General features: G+C 37.4%; 1 protein-coding gene across 1 annotated transcript in view; it reads left to right on the top strand.

The window, feature by feature from the left end:
* Positions 1-14269, top strand: part of SREK1IP1 (SREK1 interacting protein 1) — a 61898-nt gene that overhangs the window by 4295 nt on the left and 43334 nt on the right. The window contains exons 3-4 of the mRNA XM_007952877.1: positions 681-739; positions 9931-9978. Coding sequence (XP_007951068.1) covers positions 681-739; positions 9931-9978 — 107 coding nt within the window. The remainder of the gene's footprint in view (positions 1-680; positions 740-9930; positions 9979-14269) is intronic.

The raw sequence follows: 14269 nt of genomic DNA, 5'->3' as shown, positions 1-14269 counted from the left end.
TCTGACTCCATGGCAATGAGTTTGGTTTTGGTTTTTAGAAGTGATTAGGCTTAGGACCCACCCTATGCTGTTATGATCTTATTAACAAAAAGAAAACACCTATTCCCAAACAGGGTTACATTCATAGGTCTAGGAGTTAGTACTTCAACATAACTTTTGGGGGGACACCATTCAATCCGTAACAGTGGTTAAAATCATGGGCTCTGGAACCAAGCTGCCTGGAGCTACCATCTACAACCAGTAACAATGAAAAAAACAAACTCACTGCTGTCAAGTCGGATCCGACTCATAGCAATCTCTCCTTGGGTTTCCGAGAGGGTATCACTACAGAAGTACATTGCCCAGTGTTCCTCCTGAGGAGTGGCTAGTGGCTTTGACCCTCCAGCCTTCTGGTTAGCAGTCAAATGCCTTAGGCGCTATCCCACCAGAGCTCCTAACCAGTACATTAGTCAAGTTATTTAACCTATCTGTGCCTGCCTGAATTTCCCCTCATATGAAAAGTAACGGATTATAACAGTATTTGCTTTATAGATGTGTTGTTAGAATTAAGTAAATTAGTACTTGTAAACTGCACAATGAATTAGCCTGCTGTTGTTGCTATCTGCTAGCCCCTTACAGGTATTTGAATTTGCAGCCCCCGTTCTAAAGCAATACTGGACTTTTTATGTTCTGATTTTTAGAGAGGAGAAAAATCTTAGTTGTTCTTGGTTGTTACTGGAGAAAAGGCATTTGAACACAGGTATCTGTGAAGTTAGAAGCCAGAGTGACGCAAGCAATTTGCAATCACCTGCTAACCTAAAGGTTGTTATTTCGAACACTCAGAGGCTCCACAGAAGACAGGCCTGATGAACTACTTCTGTAAAGATGACAGCCGAGAAAACTTTATGCAGCAAGTTCTACTCTTAACACATGGGGTTGCCGTGAATTGGGGCCAATTCAGCAGCAGCTGTCAGTAACAACAGCATCAGTAAACTGAACTTAAAAACTGCCTTTTTACCAGGTTTGCTGGTCCAGTAGAGCCTGGTGGAACCACTGAGACTGTGGCCCCTAGCTACCCTTCAGGTCTGGAATTGAACCCACACCTGTGGTTTCCAGCCAAGCAAAGTACAGGCATGTGAGTTGAACATTTACCTCAAGTAGACACACGCCCTCGAGAGAACAATCATGGGAGAAGGAAGGGCTGCTTATGCACAGGGAGACAGCTCAGGTGGCAGGAGAGTATGGAGGGATGGACACTGGGAAGTGGTAACTATGGGGAGGAAGTGGGAGGGGAGCTGTTGCATTGTGGTAAACTGTGGTCAATGACATGAGACAAAGTGTATGTGAACTGCTGTATCGAGAGTGAATTTGCTCTGTAAATCTTCACCCAAATCACAATTAAAAAAAAAAAAAAAACTGCCTTTTTATTCACAGATGTTGGAATTAGCTATGACATTGATTTTCCATATTCCACCAAGAGCCTATCCAATGCAGATTGGCCCAGTACAGGTGGCAATATGTTGCTGATGTGCTTGGCACAAAAACTCTTATTTTTTCACTCCTTCAGTGAAATTTACATAGCCAAGGTAGTGAATTTTCTGTAACCAAATTATCATTTTAGTCTAGCATATGGAAGTGAATCAGATTCTTAAAACATATTACCACAGCATCTTAGTGATGTAAGACACCTAACTTGCACTACACCCAATTCTTTTTCACTCCTAAATTACAGGTAGTTTCTTTTCTCTCTAGTTAATGCTGCACATTGCTACTATGTGTTCCTAAATCAGATATTTGATCCTTTCGGTTCTTAACCCATGTCAGTAAGCTTTGCAATTCTCTTCAAGCTGCTTAAACTTCCTGAGGCTCAGTTATCTTATATCTGAAATGAGGAGTTGATGGCTAAACTTTGTTTTGCTTGTGAAGTGTTTTAGTACCAAGACTCCTCATCTCTGCAAGAATGAAGTGCATGCTCCTGGTCATGGCCACATCACTTTTTCAGCCCATCACTCCCACCACCCCATCATGCCTTCCACAGTCTTGCAAAAATCTGGCTTGACCAGCTATCCTTGAACTTCTCGTGTGCTTTCCTACCTATGTGCCTTTGTAATCACTCTCCTTCTATTGCCCATATATACCTGTGTGAAGCTTTCCTTCATCTCTCAGCTGAGTTTTGCCTGCCACTTCCTGCTTCTTAATACAGTTATGTGTCTTTTATGACACCTGGCACATTCTTGCATGTATTACAACTGTTGTTGGGTGCTGTTGAGTTGGCTCCAACTCATAGCTACCCTATGCACAACAGAACAAAACAGTGCCTGGCCATGCACCATTCTCACAATCCTTGCTATTCTTGAGCCCATTGTTGCAGCTACTGTGTCAATCCATCTTACTGAATGTCTTCCCCTTTTTCTCTGACCCTCCACTTTACCAAGCATAATATGCTTCTCCAGAGAATGGTCTCTTCTGACAACATGGCAAGGTAGGTGAGACAAAGTCTGGCCATTCTCACTTCCAACAAGCATTCTGGCTACACTTCTTCCAGACAGATTTGTTAGTCCTTTTAGCAGTTCATGATATTTTCAGTAATCTTCGTCAATACCACAATTCAAAAGCATCAACTCTTCTTGAGTCTTCCTTATTCATTGTCCACCTTTTTACATGCATATGAGGCAATGGAAAATACCTTGGCTTGGGTCAAGTGAACCTTAGTCTTCAAAGTGACATCTTTGCTCTTCAACACCCTAAAGAGGGCTTTTGCAGCAGATTTGCCCAATGTGATATGCTGTCTGATTTCTTGACTGCTGCTTCTTTGGATGTTGATTGTGGATCCCAGTAAAATGAAATCTTTAACAACTTTAATCTCTTCTCCATGTATAGTGATGTTGCTTATTGGTCTAGTTGTGAGGATTTTAGTTTTCTTTATGGTGGGATGTAATACATACTGCAGACTATAGTCTTTAATCTTTATCAGTAAGTGTTTAAGTCATCTTCACTTTCAGCAAGCAAGCTTGTGTCATCTGCATATCACAGTCTGTTAATGAGTCTTCCTCTAATCCTAGTGCCACATTCTTCTTCAGATAGTCCACCTTCTTGGATTATTTGCTCAGCATATAGATTGAATAAGTATGGTGAAAGATAAAACCCTGATACACACCCTTTCTGATTTAAAACCATGCTATATCCCCTTGTTCTATTCTAATGACAGCCTCCTGGTCTATGTGCAGGTTCTTCATGAACACAATTAAATGTTCTGTTCTGGAATTCACATTCTTCACAATGTTATCCATAATTTGTTTATAATCCATAGAGTCAAATGCTTTTGCATAGTCAATAAAACACAAGTAAACATGTGGTATTCTTTGCTTTCACCCAAGATCCATCAGACATCAGCAATGATATTCCTTGTTCTATATCCTCTTCTGAATCCAGCTTGCATTTTTGGAAGTTCCCTGTAAATATACTGCTATACCATTTTTGGATTGTCTTCAGCAAGATTTTACTTGCATGTGATATTAATGATATTTGATTATTTTCACATTCTGTGTTACAACTATGAGTGCATTATTATAGAAAACATTGTATATTGTACTTTCTTTTATTGTAGGGACCTTACTTTATATTTTGACTTCCCAAACATCTAGCTTGGCATTATGCCCTTATTAGATAAAATAGTAAGTATTTAAGGGGTTGGTCACTAGAATTACTACTGATAGAATCTAGTCCTGAATTAAGCAGACCAAGCTAAACAATAATCTTGATTCCATTTCATTAGGTAAAAAATGTTCTTTATGTCTCTTCTTATCTTAAACTGATAATAATACCTATAGCTTGTTTTCATCACAGATTATTTGTATTTTGTAAGTGAAGTAGATGAAAGAGTTTCATACCTTTACTGAAATTTTAATTATTTCTTATCAGTCATTTAAAATAAATAATTCTTTTGTTAGTTACTTTTATGCTTCCTTTTGTGGACATATGATGATAGAGGCATTTTTAACATGAGGATATTGGCTCTTTAGATATATTTAAATCAAAGAACTCATGTAGCCTATTTTTTTAACTTCTGCTAGTCTGTCGACTTTGACTTAAGTACAATATTTGGGGATCCCAAAGAAAGGAGAATATCCATAAATTCTTCATATAAATCGGTAGAAAAGTTTAAATAGTTGGAGTTTTACTTTTCATTCAACTTTAGCAGAGCACATACATTTTATATAGATATCAATACCTGTATGGTACAAAATGTGGCGAGTTTGAATTTCAAAAGCAGAAGAAATTGATATTGTCTTTAAAGGTCCTCAAATTATGACAAATAAAACCATAACAGTAACCAAGTATAAACTTTAAGTGTTACAAAACAAAAAGGAATCTAATTTCATTGAATCTATCAAATTCAAAATGAAAAGAATGGATAGAGCAGAAGAGATTGCAATTTCTAATTATTTAATTCAAAGAAAACTTCATTACTAAAGCCATTTACTTTTAAATTTAAATGATTGTAAACCCATTGCCCTCGAGTCAGATCTGACTCACAGCAACCCCTCCTTGGGTTTCCAAGACAGTGTCACCAGGAAAATAGATTGCCCAACCTTCCTTCTGAGGAGTGGCTGGTGGATTTGAACCCCCAGCCTTCTGGTTAGCAGTCAGATGCCTTAGGTACTATGCCACCAGAGCTCCAATAGACGATAATAATGAGAAAAATTTGATAGGCTCCCTCAATTCAAAATAGATAGTAAGAGGGAAATATTAAGTTACAAGTGTCACTGTTAAATTTTTTACTGACTAAATTATTGACTGTGGAAATGGGTGATGTAAAATTCTAAGAAAATAAATTCAGGTGAAAGATAATGGCTTACCAAATGTTCGGAGCCCACTGAAAACCCTGAGGCAACTTTGGGGGATACTCCATCCCTTTCTCTCACGTTTCCTCATTCCTGTTATCTTTGTCCCTTCTTTTGGTCTTCTCTAACCTTTCCCTTTACTTTTTTGCCCTACTCTTTTTATCTTTTTTTAACTACTTTATTAAATTATAATTTACATACAGTAAAATGCACAAAACACAAATATACAGCTCAAAGAAATTTGAGTCAATGTCAAACTATCACCAACATCAAGATTTTTATTATTTCCGTCACTCCAGAAAGTTATCTTCTGCCTCTATCACTGCTCCCTCCCTGCCTAGCATTTTTTATTCTGATTTCTATTATCCTTTTCTTACTTCTATTCCTTTTCTTCTAGTTATTATCATGCTTCAGATGGGCCAGTGACACCACAGACATTGTCTAGTTTCATAGCTGACAACTGGGAGCTACAGAGGTTGCTAATTCCCCGCTGCTGAAGTATTTTCTCAAGCTTATAACCTTAAAACACCAAATATTTATTGAGCATCTCCCAGAACCTCCACACCATAGTAGCCAATGAGTTATATACAAAATTGTCTGGCATGATCCCAAATGTAGAGAAACTGACATTCTCTGGTTACTGGAAGGTAAAGGATAGGGTCATTTTTACCAGTGCCCTCTCTTACCACCCAAGCAATAAGGGAGTAAGCTCTTAATATTTAACAAATGCAGGAAAGGAAGACGTCTTAAATATGTTCTTGAAAACATCAGTTAATAAAATTTTATTGAAAATCTGCAGGATAGCCTCTCTGAAGAATTTTTAAGTACAACTACTGCCTTTTGTCCAAGTCAGAGAATGTTACATGACAGCAAAGTATTGGAGTTTTATTGCTTGTTTGAGGAAAGTTTGGTTTTTGAAAGGTAATCAATTCACGGGTTTCAAATCTTAAGGTTAACAGCAACAACAACAAAAATGTCTAGTGACATATCTCCCATTCATTTCTTTCTTCCCCCAGTGCCAGTTCTCCCTTCTCAGGGAACCACTGGGTATCCTTTCAGATATATTTTATTTATGTGTATAAACACTGGCAACAAACATTTCATTAAGTAAAGACCATCCTTATATGTTACGCCATTATATATTTAGCCAGTCTCCTATCTGAATATTGAAATTATTTTCATTCCTTTTTTTTTTTTTTTTTTTTTTAAGAATTTATAAGGGAATAAAGGAGCTCTGGTAGCATAGTACCTAAGGCATTTGACTGCTAACCAGAAGGCTGGTGGTTCAAACCCACCAGCCACTCCTATGAAGGAAGATGAGGCAATCTACTTCCTCGGAAGGACGATGGGCAATCTACTTCCGTAATGATACTGCCTCGGAAACCCAAGGGGGATCGCTATGAGTCGGTTCCGACTCAACGGCACATAACAACAACAACAACATAAGGGAATGGGTTATATTATGTTTCTTTTTTCTTACTTCAAAGACAGACAGAAATGAAGTTAGGAAATCTGTGGGATTTGAGGTGAGCAAAGTAGATGTAGTTTAAATTTGTGGCAGTTTGGAATAATTGTTGTGGTTAAACCAGTCTTTCCTAGTTTGTACATTAAAGTTTTATTTGTTTTTTTTCTTCTGTTGATGTTGAGCATGTACACAGCAAAACATACACCAATAGTTTTTGATGTCTATTTCACTGATTAGGAATAAGGCTGAGTATTTCTCGGTATGTTTCAGAGTCATTTTGTTTTATCTTCTGCAAACTCTGTGCAAATTCATGGGCTATTTTCTTTCTTGTTGGTTAGTAGTATTGTGTTTGTTTGTTTGTTTAATGATTTACTGGGTTTTATATAGTAGGAATAATTGCCCTTTGTTAGTGCTATGAGTTGCAAATATTTTTCTCCAAGTCTACACCTGTCTTTGAATTTGTGTTTTGTGATCTTTGTATTCAGATTTTTTTTTTGAATGTAGTAAAATGTGTAGGTCTGTAATCTAACGGCTTTTGAATTGCAGTTCATGTTTAGAAAGCAAAATTTCAAGGGAGAGGGTGGTACTGTGTTAGTCTGAACAGCGACAGCAAACAAAATGTGGAAATGATCACTTCTCATCTGAGTAAGGGTATCACACTATAGCCTTGCTATTCAAAACCATAGCACATAACAGCAACAACAATTCATTTTGACAAGAATTTTGAGTACTGCTGTATTGGTCAAGGTTTTTGTTTCAAACAGCAGGGAAAGAACAGGGAGCTAAGAAAAGCTAAACAAAGACTGGAAAAAGCAGGCACAGAAAATAGGCAAGACTAAGGGAATCCATAGCCAATGTCTTGCCACAGACCTGGGCATGGTTAGGGTTGCTGCTGCCACTGGCATCACTACCACTAGGAACAGGATCCTGTAAACTTACTATCCCCACTTTATTGTGTCACATGCCTCAGATTTATTGTGCCAGTTGCCTGAGATTCAGAGTCCCAGATAGAAGCATTCAGCTGGCCATGATCTCATAAAAATGATAGATGGATGAAGCTGAAATTTTAATTTAACCAGAGGCTGAGGAGGAAATAGTTGATATGGAGTTACTTTATTTAATGTTTTTGTTATATATCTCTTTAATGTAAAAGTTACAACTTTGTTAAAGAAGATGACCTACCCAGAAACGTTTCATATTTTATTCCATCTAAAAAAGAAGATAGTTAAGTGATGAGTTTTATTAATGCCTATTGTGATAAATGAGTCCAGTTCTAATACAGGCTGAAATGAGATTATTCTGAATCGGTCCATTATGGCCTTTTTAGTCTGTTGTAGGATCAGTAATTGTGCATTTAGCTCAGCTTTGTTCGGTATCGTTCAGCGTCTACAGTTTCTATGGAAACGGACTTAACATTAACCCAGATTCTCTGGGTTATTTTTTTTTTTTTTCATGCAGTACTTTTCATAATGAAAGAGCCTCAGCTTTTATTATTAATCCAGTTTTATTCCATAGTCAATTCTGCTACAATGTGACCTATGTGTCCCTGTACTAAAAAACTTAACGTTATTGGAAGGAAAAAATAGATTAGGGGCATAGTACTTGAAAACTTCACGAGTGACATTTACAAAAATGAATAAAAGTGATAGCACAGTTTTATATATAGTAAAAGGTTAAAAGAAAAAATATCAAGATTAAGCTAAATATGGCATTTTACTTTGAAAAAGTCCTGAAGTTTGCTTATGGAAAGTGTGTATCAAAGAGTTACAGTTTATGAGTTACTGGGAAGAGGTACTAGAAAGGAACCTGGAATCACCTGCCTTTTGTCAGAGAGTTGTAATACCACATGTGGATGGCTGCTGCTTATAACACACAATAAACCTGAGGTAGCTGGAGCTGGAGATGTTTTTGATTTGGCTTGGGATTTTCTTTCTTTCTTTTTCCTTTTTTTTTTTTTTTTGTATGTTCCTGTAAGTCTCAGCTCAGCTGGGTGCTGTTTTCTGCATTCATCTGTGTTTTTCATGAATGAAATTCATGTCATGCTCCAAATTGTTCTCATATATATCAGTTATGTGGAACAAATTTGCATTTTCATAACAAATATTATTAACAGAATTAACTATTTTTACTAGCACAACTCAATAGTGTGTATTTTTACAGCAAAATTAGCATAAGAAGAAAAATGTGTAATAGATGCTTTGACTTTATAACATTAAAGAAATGATTTTAAAATTACTTTTCTTTTTAAATAAATACAAGTTGGCTTCCAGCCAAACAAAAGACAGGCATATGAGCTGAATTTTACATTAGGTAGATACACTCCTTGGAGAGATCAATCATGGAAGAATAGAAAGGCTGTGTATGCACAGGGAAACAGCTCAGGGACCAGGAGTGCATGTAGGGAAGGACACAGGGAAGAAGTAACTATGGGGAGGAAGTGGGAGGAGAGCTATTACGCTGTCGAAAGTTGCGGTCAATGTCATGAGACAGTGTGTGTGAGCTGCTGTATGGAAAATGAATTTGCTCTGTAAATTTTCACACAAATCACAATAAAAATTTTAAAAAATAATAACAAAATAAATAAATAAACACAGGTTATGTTTGTACTCTATGTACCTCCAATTTATAGTTAAGTTGGGAAGATATACCCATTTGAAGGATTTAAGAGTTCGATATCTTTCATTAAGAAAATAGAATAATACTGTCCTGTGACTCTGATTGGTAAATTGAAGACTTTATTGCAGGTGAAAAGTTTTAACTGAACACCTTACCTCTGATACTTATATCTTCAACATTACCTGCGTGTCTCTAGGCAAAATTTCAGTGCTAAATTTACATGTTCTTTTTAATATCTAGCAAAATGATTTTTCCAGAATTTCACTAAGTCAGATTTTTTTTCTAATAGAAGGCAGAAAAGACATTTGCTAACCCGAATGTTCATATATATATCTAGTAAAGTAATTATTTTATATTTGAGAGAGAGGCCATAGTACCCTAGAATTTTTCTCAACATTATAAAATTCTGGGATGTTTAGATCTGGAGTTCTCAAAACAGCATTTCTGTTGAATTAGAAAAAAATTTGTTGTTGTTATGTGCCGTCGAGTCGGCCCCAACTCATAGCGACCCCTCCTTGGGTTTCCGAGGCAATATCACTACGGAAGTAGGATTGCCCAACCTTCCTTCCGAGAAGTGGCTGGTGGGTTTGAACCGCCAGCCATCTGGTTAGCAGGCAAGTGTCTTAGCCACTATGCTATATTGCCTTAATCAGTAACAAGGAAATCTAGATGTGCCAATGCCACATACCTCTGAGATTCATCTTAGCATATTCAGTAATGGGCAGATTGTAGATGTTTAACCGTCTGGTTAGCAGGCAAGTGTCTTAGCCACTATGCTACCAGAGCTCCCTAGAAAAAAATATGTTCTTGAAATATTTGTCAGTGGAAATAATTTGAGTGAATTAGTCTTTTCATTGATTTCTAATAATCATAATAATTGAATAGTAGTACCAAGTTGAGTCAAGGTTGATTTTTGTATTTTTTTAAGAAATAAATTCTACACTAAATGGTTTTTATGGCTTTTTCATGTGATTTTTTTTTTTTTAACTTATATATCTTCTAAAATGTTATCCAATTGTATTTCAGGTTGCAACAAGGACAATGTCAGAGCAGGCTGTAAAAAATGTGGCTACCGTAAGTATACCAAGAAGTAATGTTTAGTTCAGTGCTCTTAATGAAATTATTGCCACTTTGGGCAATATGATTTAGCATCCTGAGTTCTCAGTCCCTATGAATAGTCTTTCAGCCCTCTTACTTAGCTCAGCTTTACAGTAAAATTCCTCTGTCAACACTAAATGCTCACTTTTCTTCTTTGTTGTAGACCCAGGTGACAAGTGACTAATATATCTGGTGACTAGCAAAGATGTTATAAAGTACAAATGCTTAGTAGTAGATTTAGGAGTTTAGAGAAAGCATATACGTATATATGTATATTTATATCCATTGCCATCGATTCAGTTCCAACTCATAGCAACCCTGTAAGACAGTAGAACTGCCCTACAGGGTTTCCAGGGCTGTAAATCGTTATGAAGTAGATTGCCTCATCTTTCTCCCACAGAATAGCTGGTGGGTTTATACATTGACCTTTCAGTTACCAACTGAGCACTTAACCACTGCACCACCAGGGCTCACTCTATATATGTATATATTAAAAGTACTTATATACTTGTTCTTTTATGCCTTATCCTTCTAGATACTAGGTAAAGAGGGGATGGCAATGCAAACATTTATGAAGATCTTTCCTGTATTTTGAATTTATTTATCCCTCATTATGAGAGTGTATTGATCCAAACTCAAAATCATAAAAAAAAAAAAAAAAAAAAGGGACCAGATTTACTGGTCTGGAAAAGCCTGATAGAACCCCTGAGACTATGGCCCCTAGCTGCCCTTCAGGTGTGGAATTAAACCCACTCCTGCGCTTCCAGCAAAACAAAGGACAGGCATATGAGCTAAACATTTACATTAGGTAGATATACTCTTTGGAGAGATCACTCATAGGAGAATAGAAGGGCTGTGTATGCACAGGGAGACAGCTCGGGGGGCAGGAGTGCATGAGAGGGAAGGGCACAGGGAAGAGGTGGCTATGGGGAGAAAGTGGGAGGACAGCTGTTGCATTGTGGGAAATTACAGGCAATGTCATGAGACAATGTGATCTGAACTGCTGTGTGGAAGATGAGTTTGGCTCTGTAAACTTTCACCCAAATCACAATAAAAATGTAAAAAAAAAAAAAAAAAAGGCATATTGATCCCAGAATTTCTGTTTGTGCGCAGAAACTTGATTTAAAAAATCATTAGTCTCTATTATGAATAATATGATGGAATTGAAGAGTATGTGTAGTTGTATCCTGTGAATTCTCTAGTTATATGCTATAAATAAATATCATTTCTCTAGTGAGATGTAACAATTCCTAAAGCTTTGGTAATACCTATATCAACAGTATTCGCTATTTTCTAAGTTTGAAGACCATGCTAATTAGCCTGCATTGTTAATAACTCTTCAGTTCATTGAAGAATTACTTTTGCACAAAATAAGGATAATTTTATAACATTTCAATGCAAGAACATGTTATAAGAGGGCACTCGGAACATACATCTCCTTTAGAAGGAGTGAAAGAATAAAAGCACAGTGGGAAAACCAATTCACATGCCTCTCAACAAAGGCTATAACCTAGCTCAAGGAAAAAGCTTGCTCACATAGCAAAAATAGGTACATAAGTATACCTAACCAACATATACTAGGAGCCCTACAAGCACAGTGGTTAAAATGCTCAACTGCTAACCTGAAGGTCAGTGGTTGAAACTCACCAGTTGCTCTGCAGAAGAAAGCTCTACCAAACAGCTTTCCTAAAGATTTACAACCTTGGAACTTGTGGGCAGTTCTATTGCTTAACAATTTGCATCATCCAGGGATCAACATATATGCATGTATGTGTGTGTGCATGGATATATATATATATATATCCATATACACACACCTGTGTGTGTATGTGTGTGCTCTGCAACACAGAGAAACTAAAAGAAATGGAAGGAATGATGAAGTAAAATTACTGAACAGAAGATTTTTCAAAGGGAAGCAAAAGAAGGAAAAGTAAAATATTAAAATAAAATGTGTAAAGATCTGGTATTAGAAAACCAAAAGAACATACTTGGTATTTCTCAGGCTGAAAGAAAATCTTCAAGCCTCAAGTTGCCATATCATAGGATTCTATGAGCAAAATATTGAACGATGCAGGAAGCATCTAAAGATGGAAGGAATACACAAAGGCTCTGTACCAAAAAGAATTGGTCAGTGTTCAGCTATTTCATGAGGTAGCATATGATCAAGAACCAAGGGTATTGAAGAAATTCAAGCTGCACTGAAGGAATTGGCAAAATAAATAAGGCTCCAGGCAGCTGCCTCGAATAGATCCATATGTGTGTTCATTCCAAAGAAAGGTGGTACAACAGGATGCAGATATTATGGAGCAGGGTAATTAATGTCACACACAGGTAAAATTTTGCTGAAAATAATTCAAAAACAGTTGCAGACAGTTCTGGCAGACAGGTATCTGCCAGAAATTCAAGCCAGATTTAGAGGAGGACATGGAACAAGGGGTATCATTGCCAACATCAGATAGATCTTGGAGAATACCAGAAAGATAATGTACTTGTGTTTGATTGAGGCACTTAGCTGCTTGGATCATAACAAATTAAGGGTAATACTAAAAAGAATGGACATACCAGAACACTTAATTGTGCTCATGTAGAACCTGTACATAGGCTAAGAGGCCATCCTTTGAACAGAGCAAGGGAATAGTACATGGTTTAAAACCAGGAAAGGTATGTTCAGGGTTGTATCCTTTTACCATACTTATTCAAACTGTATGCTAAGCAAATAATCTGAGAAGCTGGACTATATGAAGAAGAATATGGCATCAGAATTGAAGGAAGACTCATTAACAACCTACAATATGCAGATGACACATCTTTCCTTACTGAAAGTGAAGAGGACTTGAAACACTTACTGATGAAGATCAAAGACTACAGTATGGATTACATCTCAGCCTAAAGAAACCAAAAATCCTCACAACTGGACTAATAAGAAACATCATGATAAAGAAAAGATTAAAGTTGCCAAGGATTTCATTTTACTTGGATCTACAATCAATGCCCATGGACACAGGAGTCAAAAAATCAAATGGCATACTGCATTGACAAATATACTGCAAAAGACTTCTTTAAAGTGTTAAAAAGCAAAGATGTCACTTTGAGGACTAAGGTGTTCCTGACTTAAACCAGTATTTTTGATTGCCTCCCAGGCATGTGAAAGCTGGATAATGCATAAGGAAGACCAAAGAAGAATTGATGCCTTTGAATTATGGTATTGGCAAAGAATATTGGTACTAGCATGTACTGCCAAAAGAACAAACAAATCTGTCTTGGAAGAAGACAGCCACACAAGGGACAAGGTTGTTGTGACCTCTTAGCCACAGCCAGCTACCTGGAGGAAGCAAGTAGTTTGCCCGGTGGGCTTAGGACAGTGGTCACAGGGGACATCAAGCTCAATTGGTATAATGTACTACCAAAAAACATTGTTCTACATACTACTTTGGTGAGTAGTGACTGGGGTCTTAAAAGCTTGCAAGCAGCCATCTAGATGCAATGATGGGTCTCTCCTCATACAGAGCAAAGAAGAATGAAGAAAACCAAAGACGCATCGAGACAGTTAGTCCAAGGGACTGGTAGACCATGCAATCCTCAGCCCATATGACCAAAAGACCAGAAGAACTAGATGGTGCCCAGCTACCACTGTCAACTGCTTGGAGGAGGATCAGTGCAGCAGATCCTGGATAGTGTGGGAGACCAATGTGGAACAAAACTCAAAATCAAATAAAATGACCAGGTTTGCAGGTCTGATAGAGCCAGGTGAGAACCCTGAGACTATGGCTCCTGGCTACCATTTAGGTCAGAGTTGAACTCACCCCCGTGGCTTCCAGCCAAATAATAGACAGGCATATGGGCTAAACATTTACATCGACACTCCTTGGAACAATCAATCATGGGAGAGCAGAAGGGTGGTGTTTGCACAGGGAGACCGCGGGGGGGGTGGGGGCGGTGCATGGGAGGGAAGGAAATAGGGAACAGGGAGGAAGTAGGAAGAGAGCTGTTATGTTGTAGGGAATTGCAGTCAATATCATGAGACAAAATGTGTATGAGCTGCTGTGTGGAAAAGGAATTTGCTCATAACTTTCACCCAAATTACAGTAAAAATTAAAAAAGAAGAAGACAGCTAGAATGCTCCTTAGAAGTAAAGATGGTGAGACTTCATCTCATATATTTTGAACATGTTATCAGGAGGGACCAGTTCTTGGAGAAGGACATCATGCTTGGTAAAGTAGATGGTCAGCGAAAAAAAAGAAGACCTTCAACAGCACTGGATTGACAA

Source organism: Orycteropus afer, unplaced genomic scaffold (genome assembly GCF_000298275.1).
Source record: "Orycteropus afer afer isolate SDZICR_OR568_19922 unplaced genomic scaffold, OryAfe1.0 scaffold00362, whole genome shotgun sequence".
NCBI lineage: Eukaryota > Metazoa > Chordata > Mammalia > Tubulidentata > Orycteropodidae > Orycteropus > Orycteropus afer.
This window is presented reverse-complemented; position numbering and strand designations above follow the sequence as displayed.